A 24,124-nucleotide genomic window follows, 5' to 3' on the forward strand; every position below is an offset into this window, starting at 1 on the left:
TTAAAAGAAAATTATTTGGGGTTACTACAGAATTGTGTTATAGTTCTACTTCAGTTGAGATTTACTTTTGATATTTCTGTATGTAACACAGATGAAAGTCATCCTCCATTTGGTCAAAGTCTAGAATCTAAATGAACTTTAATTAAAAACAATTTTTGGTTAAATCTCTCTGCTAATATACTGTTAATAATTAAAACTTTTCCTTAGGTAAATGCCAATGAATGTAGATGTCGATATGTGCAAATGATAGAGTGAAATGAAAACAACATACTTATATCAACTCCTATTTTTTTTTAAATCCCTTCTATCCTGGCACTTCCGCTATGCAATTATAATAGAAACTTAAGCTTTTATGGCCAGTGATGAAAATTATTAGCCATCAGGCTTTGGAACTAATGCTGCAAAATGGAGAGCTGAGTGGGTGGTGCTCTGTGGTCTCGTGGTTTCTCTGTAATTCCTGAACATAAAGATAAAGGAGCGTTCTTAGCTCTGCCCATAGCTGAACCATCTGCCTTCTTGTGTCTTAATATTTCTGATCCAACTCAAAGGTAATTTCAGCCAACATTTATGAACCATAGCCACGTTCAGGTATCTATGAGGGTAAGTTCTGTCTAAGCTTGGGGGGAATTCCCTGGTGGTCCAGTGGTTGAGACTTTGCCTTCCAATGCAGGGGGTACGGGTTCAACCCCTGATCAGGGAACTAAGATCCCACATACTTCTTGGCCAAGAAACCAAAACATAAAATAGAACAATATCATAACAAATTCAATAAAAACAAATTTTAAATTCAAAATGCTTTAAAGACGGTCCACATTTAAAAAGAAAAAAAAAACTTGAAAAAAAAGTCAGCTTTGAGCTTGAAATCTGCAGTTTGGAAATCTGGAAACATGTCCCACAGGACATTTGTCATGCTGGGACCCCCCCTCCCCGCTTCTGTCACAAGGGGGTGTTATGATCCAAGGAGCGATGACCCTCTGACTTGAGGGTCTGGAACCACAAAACACTAAATAAGCACACCCTTTTGGTTCCATTTCCCTAAATGTCCATAAGAAATGTGAAAGGCTCATCTGTACTTTCCCACAGTACATTTTGGGCTAACACATGAGCACATGTCACACGCAGCCTAACGAGAACCCCGCGTGTACGTGCCTGTGCATGCTCAGTCATGTCCGGCTCTCTGCGGCCCCGTGGACTGTAGCCCACCAGGCTCCTCTGTCCATGGGATTCTCCAAACAAGAATACTGGAGAGGGTTTTCATTTCCTACTCCAGGAGATCTTCCCGACAGGGATCGAACGCGAGTTCTCGCATCTCCTGCACTGGCAGGCAGATTCTTTACCATTGCTCCACCTGGGATCCCGAACACGGTGCAAAATCAAATGTTCTGTACAGTGCCAAGAATACAGCAGACAATCAACACCTAACAACCACCCCACTGGACATCAAGTTGCAAAAGAACCCAGTTTTTAAAACTTATATTTTATTTCTGACTGCTGCTTTGGGTACATAAACGTGGCATTTATCTGCTAAATCTGACAAAACAAGCTAGGTGTGACTAACACTAAGTCGGAAGTGATCAGTAGGTCTCTACAGTACTTTTGCAAGTTTAGAGATAACATTTGATGACTACATACCAGCAACCTCTGTAACAAACTGCTGTAAACAGTGGGAAAAAAAAATGTCAGTGGTTGAGAAAATAACTTTGAGTAAATCCTAATCTTTCTTGTACTCCTATCAATGTTAGTCATCATTTTTGCTTCTTTTGGTCAGGGATTTATACAGAATCCTCTCACACTGGATGAAGTACCTTAATTTTCTAAGCCTACGGCCAAAATCAAATAGCACTTTTATGAAATTGTCAAGTAAACCAAGGCTTCCCTTCCATCCTCCACACCTTCCACAGTAAACCATCAAACAAGACTACTGGATATTCTTTGGATCTAATCTTTTCATTTGGCTTAAAATCCTCTAAAATTTGGATTTTAAAGCACAGCTCCCCTTCCAATATCATCATTAAAGATTTCTCTTTCTTGGCTAATGTGTTGGGTAATACTGAGGCTCTGTCTTAAGCTGAGATAGTAGGTTTTAGAGGGGGTTGCCTTTCACCCATGGGCTGAATTGTGATGTACAGTACCTGAACTGTACAATATTGTGATGGTCTTTGCCATATATCAGTATGAATCAGCCACAGGCATACATGTGTCCCCTCTATCCTGAATCCCTCCTCCCTCCCCAGATTTTTATTTATTTCTCAACTGAGCTTTCTCTCTTGGGCAAAACACTTGACATGATAGAAAAGACGTAGAAATAAATACTAAATTAACTTTTGAAAAGTCAAGGATACTGGAAGGGCCAACTCTTTGTCAATACCTTTCCCGTGGTCCTTATTACCCTGCTAATTCCTGACTTTGTCTTCCCAATAACTAGTTGTTTTGATAAATATTTTCTTTTGAAAATACTCGAGCAAAGACCTCTTTGACAGCACCCAGAGTTTGAATAAGAAAGGCGGCACCTGTATCCTGGAGTGTATCACTACATAATGCCAGCAACCTGTAAGTTCACTTTGTAACAAAAAGCATAACAGGGTAAAGGGTGACTGCTCTCTGTGTGTAGGAGTGTCGTTACTCATCAGGGATCTTGTGGATGATGACTTTTGGGGGCCATCAACCATCTTAGTTCCAATCTCAATCTTCTGTATTTAAAGGAGGGGAACTTTTATTTTCATCATGGCATGACTCCATTCTGATTATAGCTTTGGCCTTGGTCCCCGTAGGAGCTTACAACACATTTCCCCCAATTCCAGATTCAAATATTAAATTAAAACAGATGTGCAAAACTAAAGGAAACTCCACCACCAAAAACATACCCGACCCCTCCACAAAACTGCCAGCTCTGGGGAAAACCAGTGTCCATGGTTCCAGGTCCTTCTCCTAAACTTGAAAAGGAACAGAGTCAGGACTTTCCCAGCGGTCCAGTGGTTAAGACTCCACGCTCCCAATGCAGGCAGCATGGGTTTGATCCCTGGTTAGGGAACTAAGATCCTACATGCAGCACAATGTGGGAAAAGAGAAAAACAGAAGAGATTCACATTGCTCCTTAACCTGCGCTTGTTTCAACGTCCGAGAGGCCAGTGAGAAGGAGCCGAGGTCTAGAAGTTCCTGGGGTGCTCTCCACGCCGCCGCTTGGGCCACTCCTCGTCCACCCACCTGCGCAGCACCTTCTCCACGTCGGCCCGGTGGTACAGCCGGCAGAGCTCCATCAGCTGGCCCACCGTCCTCTGACTGTTCCGGAGCAAGAACTCCAGGGTGGGGCTCTGGGGTCGCTGCTCCAGGAAGCAGAGCTCGTCGTAGGGCATGCCCCACTTGCTCGCAAAATTCCTCCAGTTTTTGACTGTTGGGTGACAGGGATCCAGCTTTATCCTGATCACATCTAGTAAGTCCTGGTCGTTGAGCAAGTCGCTGATGGTGGGGACTCGGAGCGCACAGGAGGGACAGGAACAGGTCTCCGCGCAGGACGCATCCTTGCTCACACCTGCAGGGTAAACCACAGGGTGCGCGTGTCAGCAAGAGGCCCCAGACACGTGCTTATCTCTCCGGTCCTCTATTTTCCTACTGAATTGCTCATAGCATCAGGGTAAGTACAGAACCTATTTCAGGATACTCGCTTCTACATATTCACCAATAACGTCTTATTCTTTGCAGTCAAGAACAGCTGCTCTGTTGGAAGCAGTGGCAAGACTTTATAAAGCCAGTGTTCCTTTCTTTCTGAGACTCTGTCCCCGAGGCTGCCCATTTGTGAGCCTGCCGGCCAGATGAGGGCTCCAAAGAGCAGAGCTCTCTCCGTGGGCAGATAGCCAGTCTAGGAGGGGTGGACTCTGCCATCCCAGGAGAAACCAGCCCATTCTCACCTCCTTAACCCTCTCGCCCCTTCCAAATTACAAGTCAGCCTTGTCAGCTTTTTAAGGTCAAGCACAGCATGTCAGGGTGTATTGCACAATTCTTCAAAAGGTCTTCATTAAAAAAAAATAATAACAACAGGCACAACCTCAAACTGGAATATCCACTCCAAACGCATATTTGAAAATGAGTGATAACTGATAATGACAGACTTTTCAGATTTATGGCCACCTTATCACGGCTTTGCCTTTATTTATTTTTAACACATAGGGCTGCCTTTGAAGTGGAGCCAATACCCTGAGGTGTGTGCAGTGGGCTGGGTGAGTGGGTGGCTTTGAGCTCAGCCTCCCCAAGAAGGGGGCTTCCTTGGTGGCTCAAATGATAAAGAATCTGCCTGCAATCCCGGAGACCCAGGTTCAATCCCTGGGTTGGGAAGATCCCCTGGAGAAGGGAATGGCTACCCACTCTAGTATTCTTGCCTAGAGAATTCCACGGACAGAGGAGCCTGGCGGGTCTCAAAGGGTCAGACATGACTGAGCAACTAACACTTTTGCTTTCACCAAGAAGAGCAGCCCCAGCAGAGAGGAAGGGCCACCTTCCCATGCATCATCTCTGGCCTCCCTGCTGTATCTGGCAGTATCTGCTAAGAGGATGAAGCTAGTAGGTAAGCAGTAAATAGGTTAGGGGTAAGAGGTTAGTAGGTAAGAGACAACTCAGAGTACGGGTGTAAGCGGGGTCTGCACAGCAACCCAAGTGAATTAAAACTGCAGCTGCACTGAATCTCCTAGCTCCTCTCACTGGGGATATTTAACCACCAAAGACGGCACTAAAGATGACTGGCTTGGAAAATCCTGGGAGGTTATGATGCCTTTTTCTACAGTGAACTGTGTGGACAGTCCAACTTAGGAAAGTAAAAAATCTGGAGAAAAAAAAAAAGGAGTCACTCTGGTTATTATAAAATTGAGAACTAGAAATTTTGAGGCGAATACAAAGTAAAAGATAACAAGAGCCATGAAAATTATGCTCATACTCTGACCTACTAATATAACTGCTGAGAATCCAGTCAAAGGAGATCATCTAAAACATGTGTGTACTTGAACATTTATTATTATAGTCTTACTCTTACTGTACATTAAAAAAAACTTCAAATCAAAGTTAGGGGACTAGTGAAATTATTGTTACTATTTTAAGGAATATTATCTAAGAAATTATGAAGACTATAGCAACCTAGAAAATGTGTGTGCTATGATGTTAAGTGGAAAATGCAAGATGTAAGGAATTTATGTACTCTGATTAAAACTATGGGAAAAGTCTCTGTTAATATTACCATGGAAGGAAATGGACAAAAATAATCGTAGCTTCTGTGGTTAATGTAGGATTATGTTTTTACTTTCCAGACTTTCTCAGTGTGTATGCGGCGTGTGCGCAGGCGTGCGCTGTGTGCTCAGTCGTGTCCGGCTCTCTGCGACCCCATGGACTGTAGCCCACCAGGCTCCTCTGTCCATGGGATTCTCCAGGGAGGAACACTGGAGTGCATTACCAGGCCCTCCTCCAGGGGATCTTCCTGATCCAGGGATTGAACTTGTGTCTCCTGCATTGGCAGGCAGAGTCTTTACCACTGCACCACCTGGGATTATGTTTCTATTCTCCAAACTTTCTCTAGTGGTGGTTATATTTCGACGATAATGAAAACCATGTATTACATTAACAAACATATTGTTCAGCACTGAGCAAATGTATCAATGCAGCATCCCTCCTTTTTGCCAAGCTTCACTTATCTCTTTGAGGTCACCTCTTCCTACCTTCCCCATGATTTATTTCATCAAATACCTCCTTTCTTTCCCCTCACCTCCAGACACCCATCTCTACTGATTCTCTTTCCTTTATCCACAGATAGGTATATGCTCCTCTATCATAAAAAATAAGAACCTCAAACTGCCACTCTCTGGTTTATAATTCACTGAAGGACTTTCTCTTACTCTTCATTTCTTTACTGTTTTAAAAATACTTATTATTATTTTGAGGGCTACACCACATGGCATGTGGGATCTTAGTTCCCCAATTAGGACGAAACCCACGCAACCTGCAGTAAAAAGCTCAGAGTCTTAACCACTGGACTGCTGGGCAAGTCCCAATTTACTGTTAAACTTCTAAAAGGAGAAATCAAAACCTGTTGCCTACAATGCCTCACCATGTTATTAATCTTCACTTTCTTTGGCTTTGAGCAGCGTCTGACCAGCCCCATTCTTGCCAACCCTGTAGAGAAGAGACCCAGTTCCCCATGCCCCGCCTGTGGACCAGAGTCCAGTTCTGATGGGGTAGATAAATCCAGGGATGCAGATCCCCACCTGGCTTGGAGGATCTGCTGCTGCTAACGCCCCCATCACATCACTCCCCTTGGGTCTGCCTGCCTCTAGAACTGAGCCCAAGATTTTGTGCCCCTTTGAACACTGTCTATTGCACTGAAGACGGTGTTTTCCCAGAACTCAGGCCCCTTATCCCCAAGCACATCCTACATTGTCCCGGCCACATCCCTTTTCCTGTCTGCCTGACTCACTGCGGTCCCAGCCTGTCTCACTGCCAAGTCCCTGGGAGTTAAAAGGAGGTGCTCTGGTCCTGTTCTTAGCCCAAGGCTTTCCTCTTCTGCATTGTGTCCCTTTGGTCTTCTCCGCCCCCAACAACCTCCACAAAGATCTCCCACTAGAATGGAAGACCCTTTCTTTTTGCATCTGCAGGATCCAATACAGCCCTTGACACACTGCAGCAAACACTTAACCAACGTGGACTGAGTGAATAAATGAATGGCCAACCCTGCCAGCTCACCTGGGCTCCAGAACTGGCTACTAGAAAGCGTCTCTTGATGTTCAGATGACATCTCCAACTCAGAGGACCCAATACAGTACTTATATTTCTCCTGCTATGCACCCAAAGCCCCTCAAGTCCCCTAATGACATCTGCAACTCCTCAGCATCCTTACAGACTTTTTTTTTCTATCTAACCAGTTACCAGGGTCCCACTCTCCCCCGGAAGCTCTCCATACCTCTCTTCAATCTCATTTCCCATGGTTTCCTTGAATATAATCTGGGCTGCAGAGAAAAGGGGCTACTCACTTCCTGAATAGACAACCTCTATTTTCTTTGCTTCAAAGTTTAATAAAATGAAAAGGAAAAAATATAAGCTCAGTGTAGAACATTAAAAATTATACTCAGTTATGAATTTTGTGTAAACTTGAACATTTAGGGTTTCCCCATAGTTGCATGACTATGAGTAACAATTTGATGCAGACCCTTACATCTAAATTTTTGACCACCTCTTTAATGATCTCACCAGTAACTATTAGGCTGAAAAATATAACCATTTTAAGGCTATCAGCACCTATATCCTAAATTGCTTTCCAGAAATAAATGCTGTATCAATTTACACTCTGTAAACTCTGAGAATAGTGATGGTGCATATCTCAGTTGACCTTTGTTAGCATCAAGTAACACTTTTATTAAAAGAGATCTTTGTCAAAAAAAAAAAAAAAAGAGATCTTTGTCAATTGCATAGGTGGAAAATAAAGATTTCCTGCAGGACTTTTCTGATGTTTTCTCTCTTATCAGTTCTTTCTCTTCTTTCTCTTTCGCTCTCACTGAACTTACTCTCATTGAACTTCCCCTCAGCTACTAAACTTATCTATCCTATGAAACCCACCTCAGAAACACCCCTTCATTAACTCCCCTGGCTCTGCCTGCAATGCCGTCTCATCCACAGTCTCTTCATTGTGTCTGCATCTCCTGACTCTGCCTTGCAGTGAGATATTCCATCTGGCCTTTGTTGTTGCACCTTCAGGGCCCTGAGAAAAGACCCACATCCTTCTGCAATGTGTTACACATCTAGAGTTCTAGATTGTTGAATTACACTTCTGTGTAATATAGTAAGAGTTGTTCTTCTGCTCCATTAATAATGGTGTATCTGGAAGTGAGACTTTAGCTCCCTGATGGGATAGAAATTTATTTATAAAGAGTTTTCTAACACTGAATGTGGTTTTTGAAGTACAAGGGGGAAACTGTGCGATTTTCTTTGCCCTTATTTAAAAGTAGAGTCAGAATCCAGGGAACTCAAACTGGGGCTCTGTAACAACCTAGAGAGGTGGGATGGGGTGGGAAGTGGGAGGGAGGTTCAATGGGAAAACATATGTACACCTATGGCTGATTCATGTTGATGCATGGCAGAAACCAACATAATATTGTAAAGCAATTATCCTTCAATTAAAAATAAGTTTTTAAAAAAGGTGGGAATACAGAAAAAAAGTAGAGTCAAAATAATACTTTGTCAACTAGAAAAGAAAGCAGTTTACCAAAGGGTATGGATAATTCAGTTTTCGTAAAAACAAAATAATACAGTAATTTTTATCCACATAAAGCTTATATTATACACACATTCATGGGCATAGGAAAAATCTAGAAGTATGGATAAAAACATTAACAATGAGTGTTCCTAATTTTCTATAGTTACTATGTTTATTTAGATACCTAAAATATATTTTTTTAAATGTCACAAAAAAATAAACGATTTATATCTCTACGTCCAGAATGAAATGTATTGCTTTCTGAAGGTCTGCTCTGTATTACCTCCGTAAGACTCGGGGTTTTAGCCATGTTTTCTCCTTTAGTGTCAAGAAGAATGAAAATCGTTAAGGTTTCTGTGAAGCTCCTCTAAGCCTTCTAGTGTATGAGAAGCTTCTATTTATTTGAACACCACCACCATCCATTTATCAGTTTGTTTTAAAATGCATGATGTGTCAAAAATCTATTGTTTCCTTTTTTATTTTCAATGACACACATGCTAAGCCACTTACCCAACTGGAATCTACATAAACTGCCAACAGTCATGAATTTAAAGTTGCCTTTCGAATCATAAACTATAATTAGTTCTCTGAGGACTTAAGCAGACAAACTTTTTTTCCCCTATGAAATATATTTTGTCCTGCCCTGCTGTAAACACCTATCATGTATTCATGTGCATGCAAGGAAAGAATGGCTGATGCTTTGGAGTAAGAAAAATCATGGGAAGAGAAACACTTAGAACCAAAGAAGTTTTCCTCAGAAATGGGGGGGGAAATGGGATTATTATTGGGTGCTACTCAGTGGCAAGCTCAGGATATCTGTACAGGAGAAACTCAAAAACTGTTTACTAAATGAATGAATGAGAATTGTTCTTTCTCCTCTGGAGACAAGGTAGGTTTCTTATTACTGTGTGATGCATTTTTGGACATGAAGAGAGAATTACTAGCAAAGGAAAGAGAATTTACTGGTGTCTGTTGGCTGTTAAAAATACAAAAGACAGATTGATTCTAGATTTGGGGGAAGGAAAGAAGAGTGTTATTGAGGAGAGAGAAGTCAGTTATGTATAATAATTCACTTAGATTCTCTAACAACTAGGGTCCTTGCTTGTCATATTTTGACACTTGACTTGCATATTTTCCACTGATGCAAAACAAGAACGGGTTGCACCATTAGTTCATAATAACTTCTTAGAGGCCAAAACCCTGGAAGGACTTTCCTTCTGTAGATTTAGTCTGAGTCCTGGCTTGAACTAAGAAAGAGTTTATCAGTGGAGGAAGGGCCAGATTTCTCAGTGGTTTTTATCATTACAGTAACTGTCATTTATTAAATGCTTAACATATAACTGGCCCTGCACTGTGCCCTTTTATATCAGGAGTCCCAAATTCTGGGATCTAATGCCTGATGATCAGAGGTGGAGCTGATGGAATAATAATAGAAATAAAGTGCACAATAAATGTAATGCACTTGAATCATCCTGGTACCATCCCCCAACTCCCACCCTCAGATGGTGGAAAAACTCTTTCACAAAACCAGTCCCTGGTGCCAAAAACATTGGGGACTGCTGCTTCACATGCATAATCCTGAATCAGCTGCATCAGATGGGGCTTATCAAACCCTGGTGCCCCAGCTTCCCAGGGCTTGACTGCTCAAGGCATTTAACACCCCTGAACTTCAGATTCCTCATCTATCAAATGGAGATGATAATATAATAATTCCTACATCTCATGAATTAAATGAGATAAATGATGTGAAAACGTTTTTGTCAAGTCTTATGTAAATGTTATTTAAGGTTGTTAGGTTTTACAATTTTTTTAAAGTAGAATGGGGGGGGAAAAGTGTGTCATTGTGCCATCTGGACTCTGCTGACACCTCCCAGCTCATTCCCTTTTCAAGTGCTCTTTGCTGCCCACACTTGTCTCTAGAACATATACTCAACCCTGCCTCAGGACCTTTGCACCAGCTGGGCCTTCCCTCTGAAGTCCTCCTTCCTCAGATCTCCACATGGCTGGCTCCTTTGCATTGTTTAGATTTTGGTGCACCTTCTTAGCTAACACAGCATCCTTTCCTTGCGGGCAAACCCCACTGTACACTCATTTATTTTCCTCAAGGCACCTACCACCATATGCAATTATTTGTGTTTATTGTCTGTCACTCCCAACTAGTATAGAAGGTTCAAGAGGAAAGGGCCTTAGATGTCTAATGTCTCCACTTCATTCCAGGCACATAGGAGACACTCAATAATGTCTGTTGAGTAAATCTATTTAATGAAGAACATGACACAGAGAAAAAATCAAATCAGAAACTTCTGAGCAGCATATGAAGTGTTATCTAGAAAGTTTCAGACAAACGGAAAGGTTTCTCGTGCTGAGTATACACAAGGCAGAAGAAGGGCGACTGGTTGCTATGGAGAAGGAGTACGCCATGCACCACAGAGACACCCACGTGAGCTTTAGAAGCATGCGGACCAACTATTAATACCAGCTGACATTGTGCAGGCATGCAGCGTGGACAGGTTACTCAGCTTGCTAAGGCCATGTCCCCCCTCTCTGAACAATTGAGAGGACTGAATTTCATAAAGTTGTGGAGAGGATTAAATGAGACCATCCCTTAAAGCCTTATCCTAGTGCATGGTAGGTGGAAAAGGAAATGGCAACCCACTCCAATACTCTTGCTTGGAAGATCCCATGGACGGAGGAGCCTGGTAGGCTGCGGTCCATGGGGTCATGAAGAGTCAGACAGAATTGAGCGACTTCACTTTCACTTTTCACTTTCCTGCATTGGAGAAGGAAATGGCAGCCCACTCCAGTGTTCTTGCCTGGAGAATCCCAGGGACAGGTGAGCCTGGTGGGCTGCCGTCTCTGGGGTCGTACAGAGTCGGACAGGACTGAAGCGACTCAGCAGCAGCAGCAGTGCATGGTAAGTATGCAACAAAGAATTAGTAGCTGTGGGTAAGGAACCATAACAGCAGTAGCTCTCAGGACTTTCCTGGTGGTTCAGTGGTTAAGATTCTGCGTTTTCAATGCAGGGGTGGGGGGGTTGATCTCTGGTTGGAGAACTAAGATCCCATGCATGAATGAATAAATAAAGCACTAGTTCTCAAACCTTGGCTAAAAATGGAACTCTCTGCCCCCTCCCAACCCCACTCTCCCCTGGGGATATTACAAAATCCTGATGTCTGGTTCCAACACCAAGATCCTTATTTAACTGGTCTGGGGTACAGGCAGGACACGGGAAGTTTTCCAAGCTCTCTTGGAAATTCTCGTGTGCAGCAGGGTTGAAAACCATTGCCTTAAACCATATCTACTGAAGAAGTTATCAATCAGATGGGCCAGCAAAAGTAGATGTTGGGGTACCAGCTACTTCTCTTTGAAGAAAACAGTGTGTTCTTGATGATTGGTAATTTGTGAATAATATTTCTGCACACTCACAAGCAGAAGAATGGATTTTCCTAGGGGGCTTTTTTTCCCTTCTTCCACCATTCTTCATCTCACACACTTTTTACATCGTACCTTAAAGAAGACTTCAGAAATCAAGCGTGCTCATTGACAAGGTATGTCCATGTCATTTCAAACAAAGTAAGAAACAGTTCACATCCAAAGATTCAGTGCCTAACTCTCAAGTTGGCGGCTGGCAGATCATAAAATGCTGGTCAATTAACAGTTAATTGTGAACTGGAACAAGATGCAGAGCTCACAAGGGCCATGATTGGCTGAGCCTGGAAAATGGCTCCAGTCAGGATGCTGGCAGTGGATCACAGATTGACTTAATGTGTCTCCCTGCAGGGGAGGTACTGTTTTATCTTGTACACCCTGGTTTTTCAAGAGCTATTACCACACAGGCATTTCCCTCCACAGTGCTCAATGCCACTGCGGGCTCTCAAATAATTTATAATAATGTTCCCCGTGATAACCAGGTCTTCAGTTGGCGCAAACAATTAAATAGTAAAATTTTATATTTGCAGCTTCACAAATAGCAAAACATGTTCTATTCTAAAATAACTAAAATAACTCCTAGGTGTCTATAAATTATGAGATTTGGAAAATACCAGCAAGTGTCAAAGTACTGTCAAATACTTCCACAGTTATGTTTGTTAACGGTGTAAATTCATGCTTTTTTCTGCGTGTGGTTTCTAACATGGCTGGAAATAAATATATTTAAAATGCCAATTTACGGCTTTGAGCGATCACTGGGGTGCGTGCATACCACATGACTCATCAGAGGTAGTTATTTGCTCTGAGCTCGAAAATGGTGAAGAATTATTTTTATCTACTAAGAAACTGACCCCAGGGCTTTTGGTGGGTGTTTGATCTCTTAACCAAAGGGAAAAACAATGTGATTTCATTTTCCCTCTCTGAAACACCCTTTTAAGAAGACATCAAGTTGGCAGCAGCTCTAGGAAATCTAACTGACAAATTGGATCTTGGCAAGTAAATCACACTGGGCCACTCTGTCATCACACAAAACTGAGGCATAGAAGGTATGTTTAAAAACAAAAACAAAACACACATGTAAGAAAGGACCCAGGTTAAAATTCAGCAGAGAATTTTATGTGAGCTTGCATTCTGAAATTACGTGACACAACGTATTTACTGTCAGTTTATAGACCTCAGTTGAAAAAAAAGAAAATCTTTTTGCATGTTCACTTCTACAGGTAAATTAGGTTTGGAAGAGGCAAGTGCTGAATTATGCAAGGTGGTCAGAAAGTCAAGTCTTGAAAAGCTGGCAACTGTGAAGAGGGAGTAAGGAAGTCATGGTCCAAGTGATAAACAGCGCCACAAGAGGGGAGAACAAGAATAGGTTACTATTTAGTTTTTTAAATTATTTATTTTTTCTGTAATTTACAAAATTGACATATCTTTTTTACATCATCCTCCCCTTGTGGCATGTGGGATCTTAGTTCTCCAACCAGGAATCGAACCTGTGCCCCCTGCATTAGGAGTGCAGAGTCTTAACCATTAGATTGCTAGGTAAGTCCCTAGAAAAGGTTTTTACCTTTCCAATTTGTGAGGAGTTTTTTGTTTGTCTGTTTTTTTTAACTGAGTCTTACTCTTTTAATGCCCAAATGTTTTCATTTTGAAAAACTGCATGAAAACATGGTATAACTTCTATGACTCCTGGGGGCTGCTTTCTGTATTCAATGGTTCCACGAGGGGGCTTTGATTTTTTGGTAGTAGCTGATTCTGAATTGTACTCTTATTCTCCCCTTGATTATAAACTGTCAGCTGTCATTTCTCACTCTGGTTGAATCCCTCCTTTTATCTTAGAGCCCTCCACCCTCTGCACATTGCTTACTTTAACTAGATATAAACTGGATGCAGATAACTAGGGTTTTCAGATTTTAAGAATTAAATAAAAGCCAGGGTCTGAGTTGAGTAAGGCTAGACCAAGGGCCTGATTAGGGGAGAGTAGCAAGCCTCTGCAGAAAGTGTTTCAGTGGCTCAAAGACTGACTCTGGGGGGAGGATGGACTTCGGCTCTGCTCCAGCCTGAGACTCTGAGCTGGAAGTCCGACCTTCACCCCCAGTGTCACACTGAAGCGCCTGACATGTGCGCTGCACAGGCGAGACGTCTGGCCAGCAGGGAGACAGCATGGTGTGGTGCTGGTGGTGGCGGTGGGGTGGGCGGTCAGGCCGGGCCTGGGGCTTGAATCCCACTCAGGACCTGTGCGAGGGAGCACCAGTCACATGACCAGTGCCAGTCACGTGACCCCGTGCTCCTTCTGTTGCGTCCACCTGGTGAATAACTGAACCCACAGAGTTGTCACTAACACTTTTCTCTAAGGGCATCTCTAAAAAGAGCAGGCTCATTGCAAAAGAGCAGACTCATTGGAAAAGACCTTGATGCTGGAAAAGACTGAAGGCAAGAGTAGGAGCGTCAACAGAGGATGAGACGGTTGGATGGCACCACCAACTCAATGGACATGAGTTTGCGCAAACTCCAGGAGATGGTGAAGGACAGGGAAGCCTGGCTGCTGAAGTCCATGGGGTCACAAAGAGTCAGACACGAATTAGCGACTGAACAACAACAAAAGTACTTGAAGGAGGCCTGGTTCATGGCAAATGCTAAATTTGTGCAAGTACAACGGTAAGTAAACCTTACTTAGGTGGCTGTTCTCATTCAAAGGGGAAATACGACAGGACTTATCTGGTAGTCCAGTGGCTAAGACTCCCAACGCTGGGGTCCTGGGTTCAATCAAGGAACTAGATTCCATATGCCACAACAAAGAGTTTGCATGCCACAACTAAGTATCCCTGTGTGCTGCAACTAAGACCCAGTGGGGCCAAATAGATATTTAGAAAAAAAAACAAAAAGAGGAAATAATGGGGATCCGCTTTTGCCTCATCTTCCAAAGTCAATGCCCTGAAGTCAATGTCTCTCATTTGCTTGTTTATGAAAAAAAAAAAAAAACAAAACAAACCACCCAACCAAACACCTGAGCATTCCTCTGGGCAAAGCATCATGCTGGGTGGCAAAGATGTTGACTTCGGCAGCACGGGTTCTGCTCCAGGTAATGCTACCTGCTATCACCGTGAAAAATTTGTTCTCTCTGAAAATCTTTCATTTCATTTTGACACGGGTAAAGATATTTAGAGACAAACTGAAATTTGATTAATCTAGTACTGACCTGATCTCATGAGTCTTGGAAAGGTTTATAGATATTACTAACCAACTTACTTGATTCATTCTCATTTTAGGTGACATTTCACATTGGTAGGCAGGATGTTAGTCTTTAAAAAGTTTAACTATAGATTTTTTTTTTAATTAGAAAAGAAATATGTGCTTGTCACAGAAAATCTAAAAACTCAGATGAGCATAGGGAAAAAAATTTCACATTCTCACCACTCAGGCTCATCACAGTTCACCCTTTAGGTTATTTTACTACTCATTATATGTATTTGCCTACACCAGATCATTGGTTATCTATATATTTGAATATACCGATTAAAGTTTTGGGGGTAGGTTTTTCTGATACCCACTCATGCTAGAAATTTTTTAAATACAGGGGAGTGAAAAGGAAATTAAAACTGCCTCTGCTTGTATGGTAAGATACTTTCCATTCCTCCACCTCATTCAGCGAGGTGCTTCTAATATGAGCCTGTGTCCACTGGAGCATTTGTGGAAGAGGATAATTATTAGCCATGCCTTAGCCTCCAGCAGGGGCGGACTGTGGTCCAAGGAAGACGAGTTCCGTGGGTTCCTGTTTGGGACCCCAGATGTCGGGCCTGTCCCATAAAAGCTGGTGGGTAGGTGCCACTGGACGTTCTCTGGCCTGATTTCTCCCTGATTTCTCTAATCACAGCAGGACAGTGGCTGAACTGGAACCAGCATCCCAACTTCTGTCTTTCAGGACTGTACCTTTGCCACTTGGCCTCCTCAGAAAGCCTGGCACACAGTGGGTCTTTAAGAAATGAAAATCAGTTGAATGAAAAAACAAACAAACAAAAAAACACCTGGAATCTCACCACCCAGAGACAAAACTGGTCCTAACATCATGTATCAAAAGTTGATTATGTATCGCAAGTTCTGATTTTCAGCATGGTTACCTGGGCACAGCCTGGGATTGATGATAGAATATCCTAAGACTTTTATGAGTACTCCCATCCTTCTTTAAAAAAGAAATGAATAAACCCCTGATGATTTGGGTCATTCAATACATGCTTTAAAAGATATTTTCAAATGTTGGTGAGGTTTTTTTCCCCCTAATTATTATTTTGGTCGCTTATTTTAATGCTCACTCCATATTTTCCCCACGATTAATTAATGAGAAATCTAAGTATTGCCTAACTTTTTTTTCATTTTTTTGGCCATGCCACATGGCACATGGGGATCTTAGTTCTCTGACCAGGGATCAAACCAGCAACCCTGCACGAGAAGTGTGAAGTGCCAACCCCTGGACCACCAGGGAAGGCCCTTAATATTGCCCAAGTTTCTTTCTTACAATGAAGAAACGAAAAAAGGCGGTGGGGGACGAGGCAGTGGAGACAAATTAAATGTTTCTTGTATATGAATACATATATGCAGAATCTAGAAAAATGGTATAGATGATCTTACTTGCAAGGCAGAAATAGAGACACAGACATAGAGAACACATGTACGGACATCAACGAGGGAAAGGGGTGAGGTGGGAGGAATTGGGAGACTGGGGTTGATTTATATACATTATTGATACCACACATAAAACAGATAACTAATGAGAACCTATTGCATAGCTCAGGGAACTCTACTGAGTACTCTGGGGTGACCTAAATGGTAAGGAAATGTAAAAATGAAGAGATATATATACATGTATAACTGGTTCACTTTGCTGTACAGTAGAAACTAATATAACATTGTAAAGCAACTACACTCCAATAAAAGTTAATTTAAAAGTGTTTTTTGGTGAAGCTCATTAGAAGTAGAAAACAGTGGGGACCAGCACATAGCCTGGCTCCCTAAGGTGTGGAGATGGAAGGGAGGCAGTGGGTGGCTGAGCGGCCCTCCCTACCCTGACTGGGTTTGCCCACGTCCCATCATTTGCTTCCTCCTGGCAAAGTTCTCTGCCAACACTGTGGCTCCTGGAACTTGGAGGGAGGGTCACTTCTGACCCTCATCTGATCCTAAAGCCATCCAGTTAAGAACCCTGCTGTGCCCTGCACAAGCAACGGAGGGTTAACACGAGAACATACTCCTTGTAGGCTTTTGTGAAATCCTGCAAGATTTCTTTGCAGTTCACCATGGCATGTGGTTGGAAAGTTTCTCTAGTCAGTAATACAGATTTTGAAAGTTAATGATAAACACCTTCTCAAATGATCTTGAATTTAGCCATGCTAGCTAGCACTGATGCCCAGATACCTTTAAAGTCAATCATTTACCTGAAAGGGGGTCTCCAGTACTGTCTCGAAAGCCATTTTCTTCTCCCTTAAAAAACAAAAATGCAATCTTCATTAAAACCATACCCATATGTGATTAGAGATGTTATCAATTTTCCAATTTAGTTAAATTTCCACCAGAACCTGGGAGGGGGGTATGGATCTTAAGAATGGTACTTTACTGAGTAATAAGTCAGACAGAGAAATACAAATATCATATGATATTGCTTGTATGTGGCATTAAAAAAATGGTACAAATGAACTTATTTACAAAACAGAAATAGAGTCAGAGACATAGAAAACAAAGTTACAGTTACTGGGGGGAAAAGAGAGAAGGGATAAATCAGGAGGTTGGAATTGACATGTTTACACCACTAAATATAAAATGGATAACTGGTAAGGACATACTGTATAGCAGAGGGAACGCTGCCCAATACCTGGTAATGATGTATATGGGAAAACAATTTTTAAAACAGTGGATATGTGTATATGTGTAACAGTTCACTTTGCTGTACATATGTTAGTAGAAACTAACATAACTATCCTCCAATTAAATCAACTATCCTCCAATTAAAAAAAACAATATGGGTAGTGAATGATGTGTCTCTCCCTAGAATACAAACGCCCAGAGAGCAGGAGCCCTCGTCTATTTCTTCTCTGTGCTGGGCCCTCAGTGGTCAGAACAATGCCCAGCACACAACAGACACTCAACAAATGTTTGTTAAATTACTGTCATTTTTTAAAAGTATAAATGCATACCAGATGCTGTTTCTTTTTTTTAAATTTTACATTATGGACTATTTCCCGTGTTTTATTCTCTATCTGCTTTTTGTCGGGCTTGCTGTCCGTCAGTCCAAGTTATAATTCTTGCCTGTATCTGTTATACTTTTTGTTGTTGTTGTTCAGTTGCTAAGTCACAGAAGCAAAGAAAAACTGTTAGAAACAGTGACTAATTCCCTAGAGAAGCAATGAGTTTCTGCCCGCCTAGCTGAGGTTCTATTTTTACCAAGGCGGTGCTGCCTGGAGGGAGTTACCTGATCTCCTCTCAGGGTGTATGTGGCTCTTTTCAGTGGAGTCAGCAGAGGAGAATGACCCCAGTATATATCTGTTCATGTTAACTCTATGTTATTTTTTAAATTTTTATTTATTTATTTTGGCTGTGCTATGCGGCATGTGGGATCTTAGTTCCCTGATCAGGGATCGAACCTGCATCCCCTGCAGGGGAAGTGCAGAGTCTTAACTACTGAACCCCCAGGGAAAGACCACATTAACTCTATCTACCTACAACTAAATCTCCCTCAGCAGCTAACGGTACCCCTTCCATCCACAGTACTGCAGAAGAAGCACTAAGAGTTGGCCCAAGGCCCCGGGTGTGGGTCCACCTGCATTCACAACCACAGGCACGTCACTCACCTGGAGTCAGAGCACTGGCCTCTGATTTCTCACTTGCATACTGAGGGGGCTGATAGATGACCTTATCCCTAAGAGGCTCTACACTCTCAGGTCTCTGAGAGTTTCACTTAAAGATGTGCTATCTCCCTAGTGTCAAACATTTTAAACAGTCTTTTTCTCTTAATCCCCTAGGAAGCCTTTCTCCTTGCTCTTGAGTTCATAAATTCCCAGGTTTCAGGGTTTCCCTAGTGGTCGAGCAGTTAAGACTCCTAGCTTCCACTGCAAGGGTCATGGGTTCAATCCCTGGTCTGGGAACTAAGATCCCAAATGCCACAGGGTGTGGCCACAAACAAACAAATTTTATCCAAAACTAAATGTCCATGTTTCTGCAGAATACAGACAGTGGTCTAATTACAAGCCTAATTTTTTTCTTTTGAACAAGAAGCATCTCTGTGTCTTATCAGCTAGATTTTGTACCCTAACTCATCTATTTCTTGCTTTTGTTTGAATCCTGTTCCTTCTCACTGTCCTCACTAGAACAAAAAGCAACCTGTTCACCAAACTGTATATACAGTTTATAAGAGTTATGGGCAGTCTCTAAAAGAACAAAAATTCCTCTCTCTACAACTTTTTATTTTTGCAAGACAAAACCCAGGAGCTCCACAACATTAAGGCCACTATTCACTGTTCACCGGGTCGTGTGGGGACCTGCCTCTTCCCATCTGTGAGCTCCAGCAGGACTGGGCAGGCTCGCCCTCCCACCAGCACAGTCACGGTTATGCTCACTGAGTTGGAAACTTTCACGGAGGGAGCAGAAACCGGACCTTCAGCTAGTGTCAAGAGACACAAACATTAGCACTGGACAGATTTTTGTGGTACTGACGAGGTCCTGCTAAAGCATGGGCTGTTCTTTAAGTAAAGATGATGTTACATGGCCTGGCTGATTTGATTTCTCATCATCTGGAGAAAACATTACCAAACTCAGTGTCTGGCTAGACTCACCCCGCTGATGTAGATGAGGGACAAGAGTCAGAATTACTTGTGACAGTCGATGGGGACACGATTTAGATTTTTGTTCTTTCACCCTGATTAGTATGTTGTGCTACTTTTAAAGTTGGGTTCCTAAGAGTGAAGTCAGAAGAGACTTATATTTTGTGGTTTCCAGGGTCTTACTGAAACCTCATTCGGCACCTCTTTTCTGAGTAGCTAGTAGGTACCAGCTCCTGTGGGGGAACCCATCTACAAAGGTAAAGGGACCTGAACCCTGACTGCAAGGCTCAGAGATGCTGGGGAAATAGAGACACACCAGACCAGCTAAAACATAAGGCAGAAGATGGTGCATTCTGATGGGGAGGAAAAGATCAAGTCAGAGGGGGGAGGTTTCTTCCAACCAAAACACATTCTGATTCTTCAAATCAGAGATGTCTGAGATGAGCCTTTTAGAAGGCCTGGAGAGTGGGGCATCAGGAGGAAAGCGTATTGAGCTAGAGGCCCATGGGAGCCCAAAAGGAAGTGAAAACACACAGGGCCCCTGCAGGGCATTTTGTCTGAAGCAAAGGCGTTGGGGGGGGGTGATGGAGGGAGATGAAATGGGAAGACGGGCTGAGGTCTGAGACCTGGTTTCAGGCAATGGGAGTCACAAAGAGGCTATCATCAGAACCTGGGAATCCTTGGAGCTGTCGAGGGTCAGAGTAGGAACACCTACCCAACTGTAGGAGGCAGGGACACGTGGGCAGCCAGGAGATCTGATGAGGGGAAGCATGACTGGCTCAGAGGCAAGGATTAGGAGGTCTCCATACCACTACTTTGGGAGAGGAAGGGATAAAGCTAGAGCCACGGCAAGGATACGGCCAGCGTGGGGGCGGGTGAGTGGAAGTGAGACATATGACGGATGAGACCACAAGAGCTTGGGGGCAACTGAAGACAGTGCTGGTCCTCGGGAGAGGCTGGGCCAGGAGACTAAGACGTGGATGCTGGGAGAAAAGTCAGGCAGTGGAGGGCACGTGGTGAAGTCTCAACTCTGAGGAACACCCAGTAGCAAGGGAGGGAATGAGAAAGGAGGGAAGTCGGGGGAGGAGAGAAGCGGTCCAGGGCCACAGGAAGACATGGTCTGGCAAGGAGAGGAGTAGGTCCTGAGAGCAGCGCTAGCAGCTTCTGCCAGGCGGGCAGTGAGGATGTGGGGAATCCTCTCCCCCACCCCTCCTTGCTGCTTCACTTCCTCTGGCCTTCAAGGCCTCAGCTTAGGCATCACCAACTCTAGGAAGCTGTCCAAGCTCACCATCAGGGTGATGTGCCCTGGGTACTCCTAGAGCCTTCTGGACCTGAATGACCTTGGTGCCACACAGGGTCAGTACCAATAATCCTCAGGGGAGAGCCTGGTGGTGGGAACCTAAGCAAAGTGCAGCTCTAGGGACAGGAGTCCAGGGCCGAGGAGCTGTGACTCGGGCACGGAGGCCAGCCCTGCAGCATCCTGGGGGCGCTGAGTCCAGGTCGGAGGGTATGAGTGCAGCTGAGCACGCGCTGGTCCGGGAACAGAGGACAGAGTCGCGGGTCAGAGCAGCAGTGGGCTTAGCTGTGAGCATCAAAGAATGGCAGGGGACAGGAAACAAGGGCTTAATCCTCTTTTTTTCATGTCTGTCCCTTACCCTCCAAGGGATCCTAGCCCTGGGTCTTTTCTGAGCCAACTCCTGAGACCAGTTCCTCCATTCTGCTCCTTCCTCCTTCTGAACTTCTCGATGGCTGACTTCGGCTGAGTGCATACTATGTCCCAGGCAGATGACACTTTTTTTTGGGGGGGCGGGCATGAGGCATGCGGGACTGTAGTTCCCTGACCAGGGATCGAACTCATGCCGCCTGCATTCAGAGTGTGGAGTCAACCACTGGACCGCCAGGGAAGTCATCCCCAGGCCGATAATCTTCATTGGGTTAGCTCATTTCCTCCTCCCGATGCTGAGGAGCTGAGAACCACCACATGCAAATGATGAAACACTGCAGATTTCTGTTTGGAGGATTTGTTTTAATTCTGAGTGAAGTTCAAGTGCAATGCATTGGTTTTGCGGAAGAGAATAGTTTCTGGATACCATAGGGTCTGTGTGGCAAAGGGAAATGGTCTAGATAAGAAAAAAGGTAGAAATGACCTAAATGTTCATAGACAGATAACTGGATTAACAAAATGTGGAATATTATTCAGCCTTAAAAAGGAAGGGAATTCTGACATGCTAGAATAAGGATGAACCTTTATTCCATGCTAAGTGAAATAAGCCAGTCACAGGTGGACAATACTATATGATTCCATTTATATGGGTCACCTAGAGGAGTTAAATTCAGAGACAGAAAGTAAAATAACGATTACCAGAGGGTGGGGCAAGGGTGAATGGAGAGTTGGTGTTTAACGGGTATAGAGTTTCAGTTTGGGAAGATGAAAAAGCTCTTCAGATGGATGGTGGTGATGGCTGCACAACAGCGTCATTGTACTTAACGCCTTTGAACTGTACACCTAAAAATGGTCAAGATGGTAAACACCGTATGTGTATTTTACCACTTAAAAATTTTAAAATATCTCCTTAGGAAATCTGAAGGTAACCACAAAACTGAACACCAGTGTTGTATAAATTCAAGCCGGCTAAAGAAAACACCCATTTTGCAAAACCTTTCCATTGTGAATATGTGGAAATTACCTTATATTTGGGCAAATGTATTAACTGCTGCCAAGAATTCTTTGAATATAAAGAAAGTTGGCTAGGTGACATCAATTTTGCACTTGGGTGAGTTTATAACCTAGTCGTTGGGTCCCATGTCTGCTTAGGGAGCTGCATGAATCAGGTGATGGACAAGAGTCCGCCCTGGGGACTTACACGTGGTGACTTCACACCAGGCTCCAAGCAGCAGCAACCGCAGGGCCAAGAAGACACTGGGGGGAAGGAGAGATGAACACACGATCGATGTGCCATCCACACATGGGGATGGACTGATGGGCTGAAGATGCTGACAGATAGATGAAGAAGATATAAACCAGCACCGAGGAGCTAGCTACCAGTTTTCAGGGAAATACGATCTGCTGGGCTCTTTCGTCCATCTTTTTTCCTTTCCTTTTCTTCCTTATTTCCTTCCAGAGCACTGCACAGCATGTGGAATCTTAGTTCCCCGACAAGGGATTGAACCCAAGCCCCCTGCACTGGAAGCACCTGACTGTCTTCCAAACTGGGAAGTCCCAGTTTGGTCTATTTTTATGTGTCTATGCTTAGCTCACTAGTAAGGAGTCCCATCTTTATGACTTGGAAAACTAAGGAGAAGATAACTGAGTGGGGAAGCACTCAACAGGTTGGTTAATCTAGTTGTAGCCTAAGTCTGAGTGGAAACCATCATAAAGACCAAAGTTGTCATTGTCCACCTATTGGCAGCAACCTGCATGACAGGCAACGAGCCAGAGAAGAAATGCCTCGTTTGAAATAACTAGCTTCTTTGGCAGAACAACCAGTGCTAAAGCTTGATGTCTCTGCTTCATGAAAATATTTTAGTAAATGGCTTTGAAAGTGTGATTTTAAATGCCTGAGTGTGCCAGGGAAACAGGGCTTATATAGCATGGGTTTCAGTTCAGTTCAGTCGCTCAATCGTGTCCAACTCTTTGCGACCCCATGAACTGCAGCACACCAGGCCTCCCTGTCATCACCAACTCCCGGAGTTTACCCAAACTCATGTCCATCGGGCCAGTGATGCCATCCAGCCATCTCATCCTCTGTTGTCCCCTTCTCCTCCTGCCCCCAATCCCTCCCAGCATCAGGGTCTTTTCCAATGAGTCAACTCTTCTCATGAGGTGGCTAAAACATTGGAGTTTCAGCTTCAGCATCAGCCCTTCCAATGAACACCTAGGACTGATCTCCTTTAGGATGGACTGGTTGGATCTCCTTGCAGTCCAAGGGACACTCAAGAGTCTTCTCCTACACCACAGTTCAAAAGCATCAATTCTTTGGTGCTCAGCTTTCTTCACAGTCCAACTCCCACATCCATACGTGACCAGACTGTTCTCAACTTTCTCCCATCGCTTGCCACTGCAAGCAAGCACCTTTTGGTGCTATGAATTCCCAAGACAGACCTGTGTTCTGTGTAACTCTTCTGAATGCATTTACTGATTATCCACTTATAAACATTAGGACTAGACTATCAGTCTCCTGTTGGGTTTTTCTAAAGCAGTTTATACTCAATTCTTTTCCTGCAAATTAGTTACAATTTAATAACTGTTTACATTTATTTTTATTTCTTACTGAAGTATAATATACATAGGGAAAACTGGACATATCTATTTGAAAGTATACAAGCACAGTCTGAAGATATTGCAGGTTTAGTTCTAGGCCACCACAATAAATTGAATAACTCAATAAAGTGGTGGTTGTTGTTTAGTCACTAAGTCCTGTCTGACTCTTTGCAACCCCATGGACTGTAGCCCACCAAGCTCCTCTGTTCATAGGATTTCCCAGGCAAGAATACTGGAGTGGGTTGCCATTTCCTTCTCCAGAGGATCTTCCCAACCCAGGGATCAAACCCACATCGCCTGCATTGGTAGGTGGACTCTTTACAACTAAAAGCCACCAAGGACACCCCCTCAATAAGGTAAGTCACATGAATTTTTTGGTTTCTCAGTGCATATAAAAGTTATGTCTATACC

At 43.4% G+C, this 24,124-nt stretch overlaps 1 protein-coding gene across 2 annotated transcripts in view; it reads right to left on the bottom strand.

The window, feature by feature from the left end:
• Positions 1-3,047: 3,047 nt before the first annotated feature.
• EDARADD (EDAR associated via death domain) overlaps positions 3,048-24,124 on the bottom strand; it is a 68,229-nt gene continuing 47,152 nt past the window's right edge. Inside the window, exons 1-3 of one of the 2 annotated variants that reach the window (XM_070471042.1) lie at positions 22,317-22,427; positions 17,074-17,119; positions 3,048-3,529 (exon numbers count right to left, since the gene is read on the bottom strand). In XM_070471042.1, the coding sequence (XP_070327143.1) occupies positions 3,147-3,529; positions 17,074-17,119; positions 22,317-22,412 (525 nt within the window). In that variant the 5' untranslated portion in view covers positions 22,413-22,427 and the 3' untranslated portion in view covers positions 3,048-3,146. Of the gene's footprint in view, positions 3,530-17,073; positions 17,120-22,316; positions 22,428-24,124 lie in introns of those variants that run through there. The other variant, XM_070471041.1, reaches the window with a different exon arrangement.

Source organism: Odocoileus virginianus, chromosome 7 (assembly GCF_023699985.2).
Source record: "Odocoileus virginianus isolate 20LAN1187 ecotype Illinois chromosome 7, Ovbor_1.2, whole genome shotgun sequence".
NCBI lineage: Eukaryota > Metazoa > Chordata > Mammalia > Artiodactyla > Cervidae > Odocoileus > Odocoileus virginianus.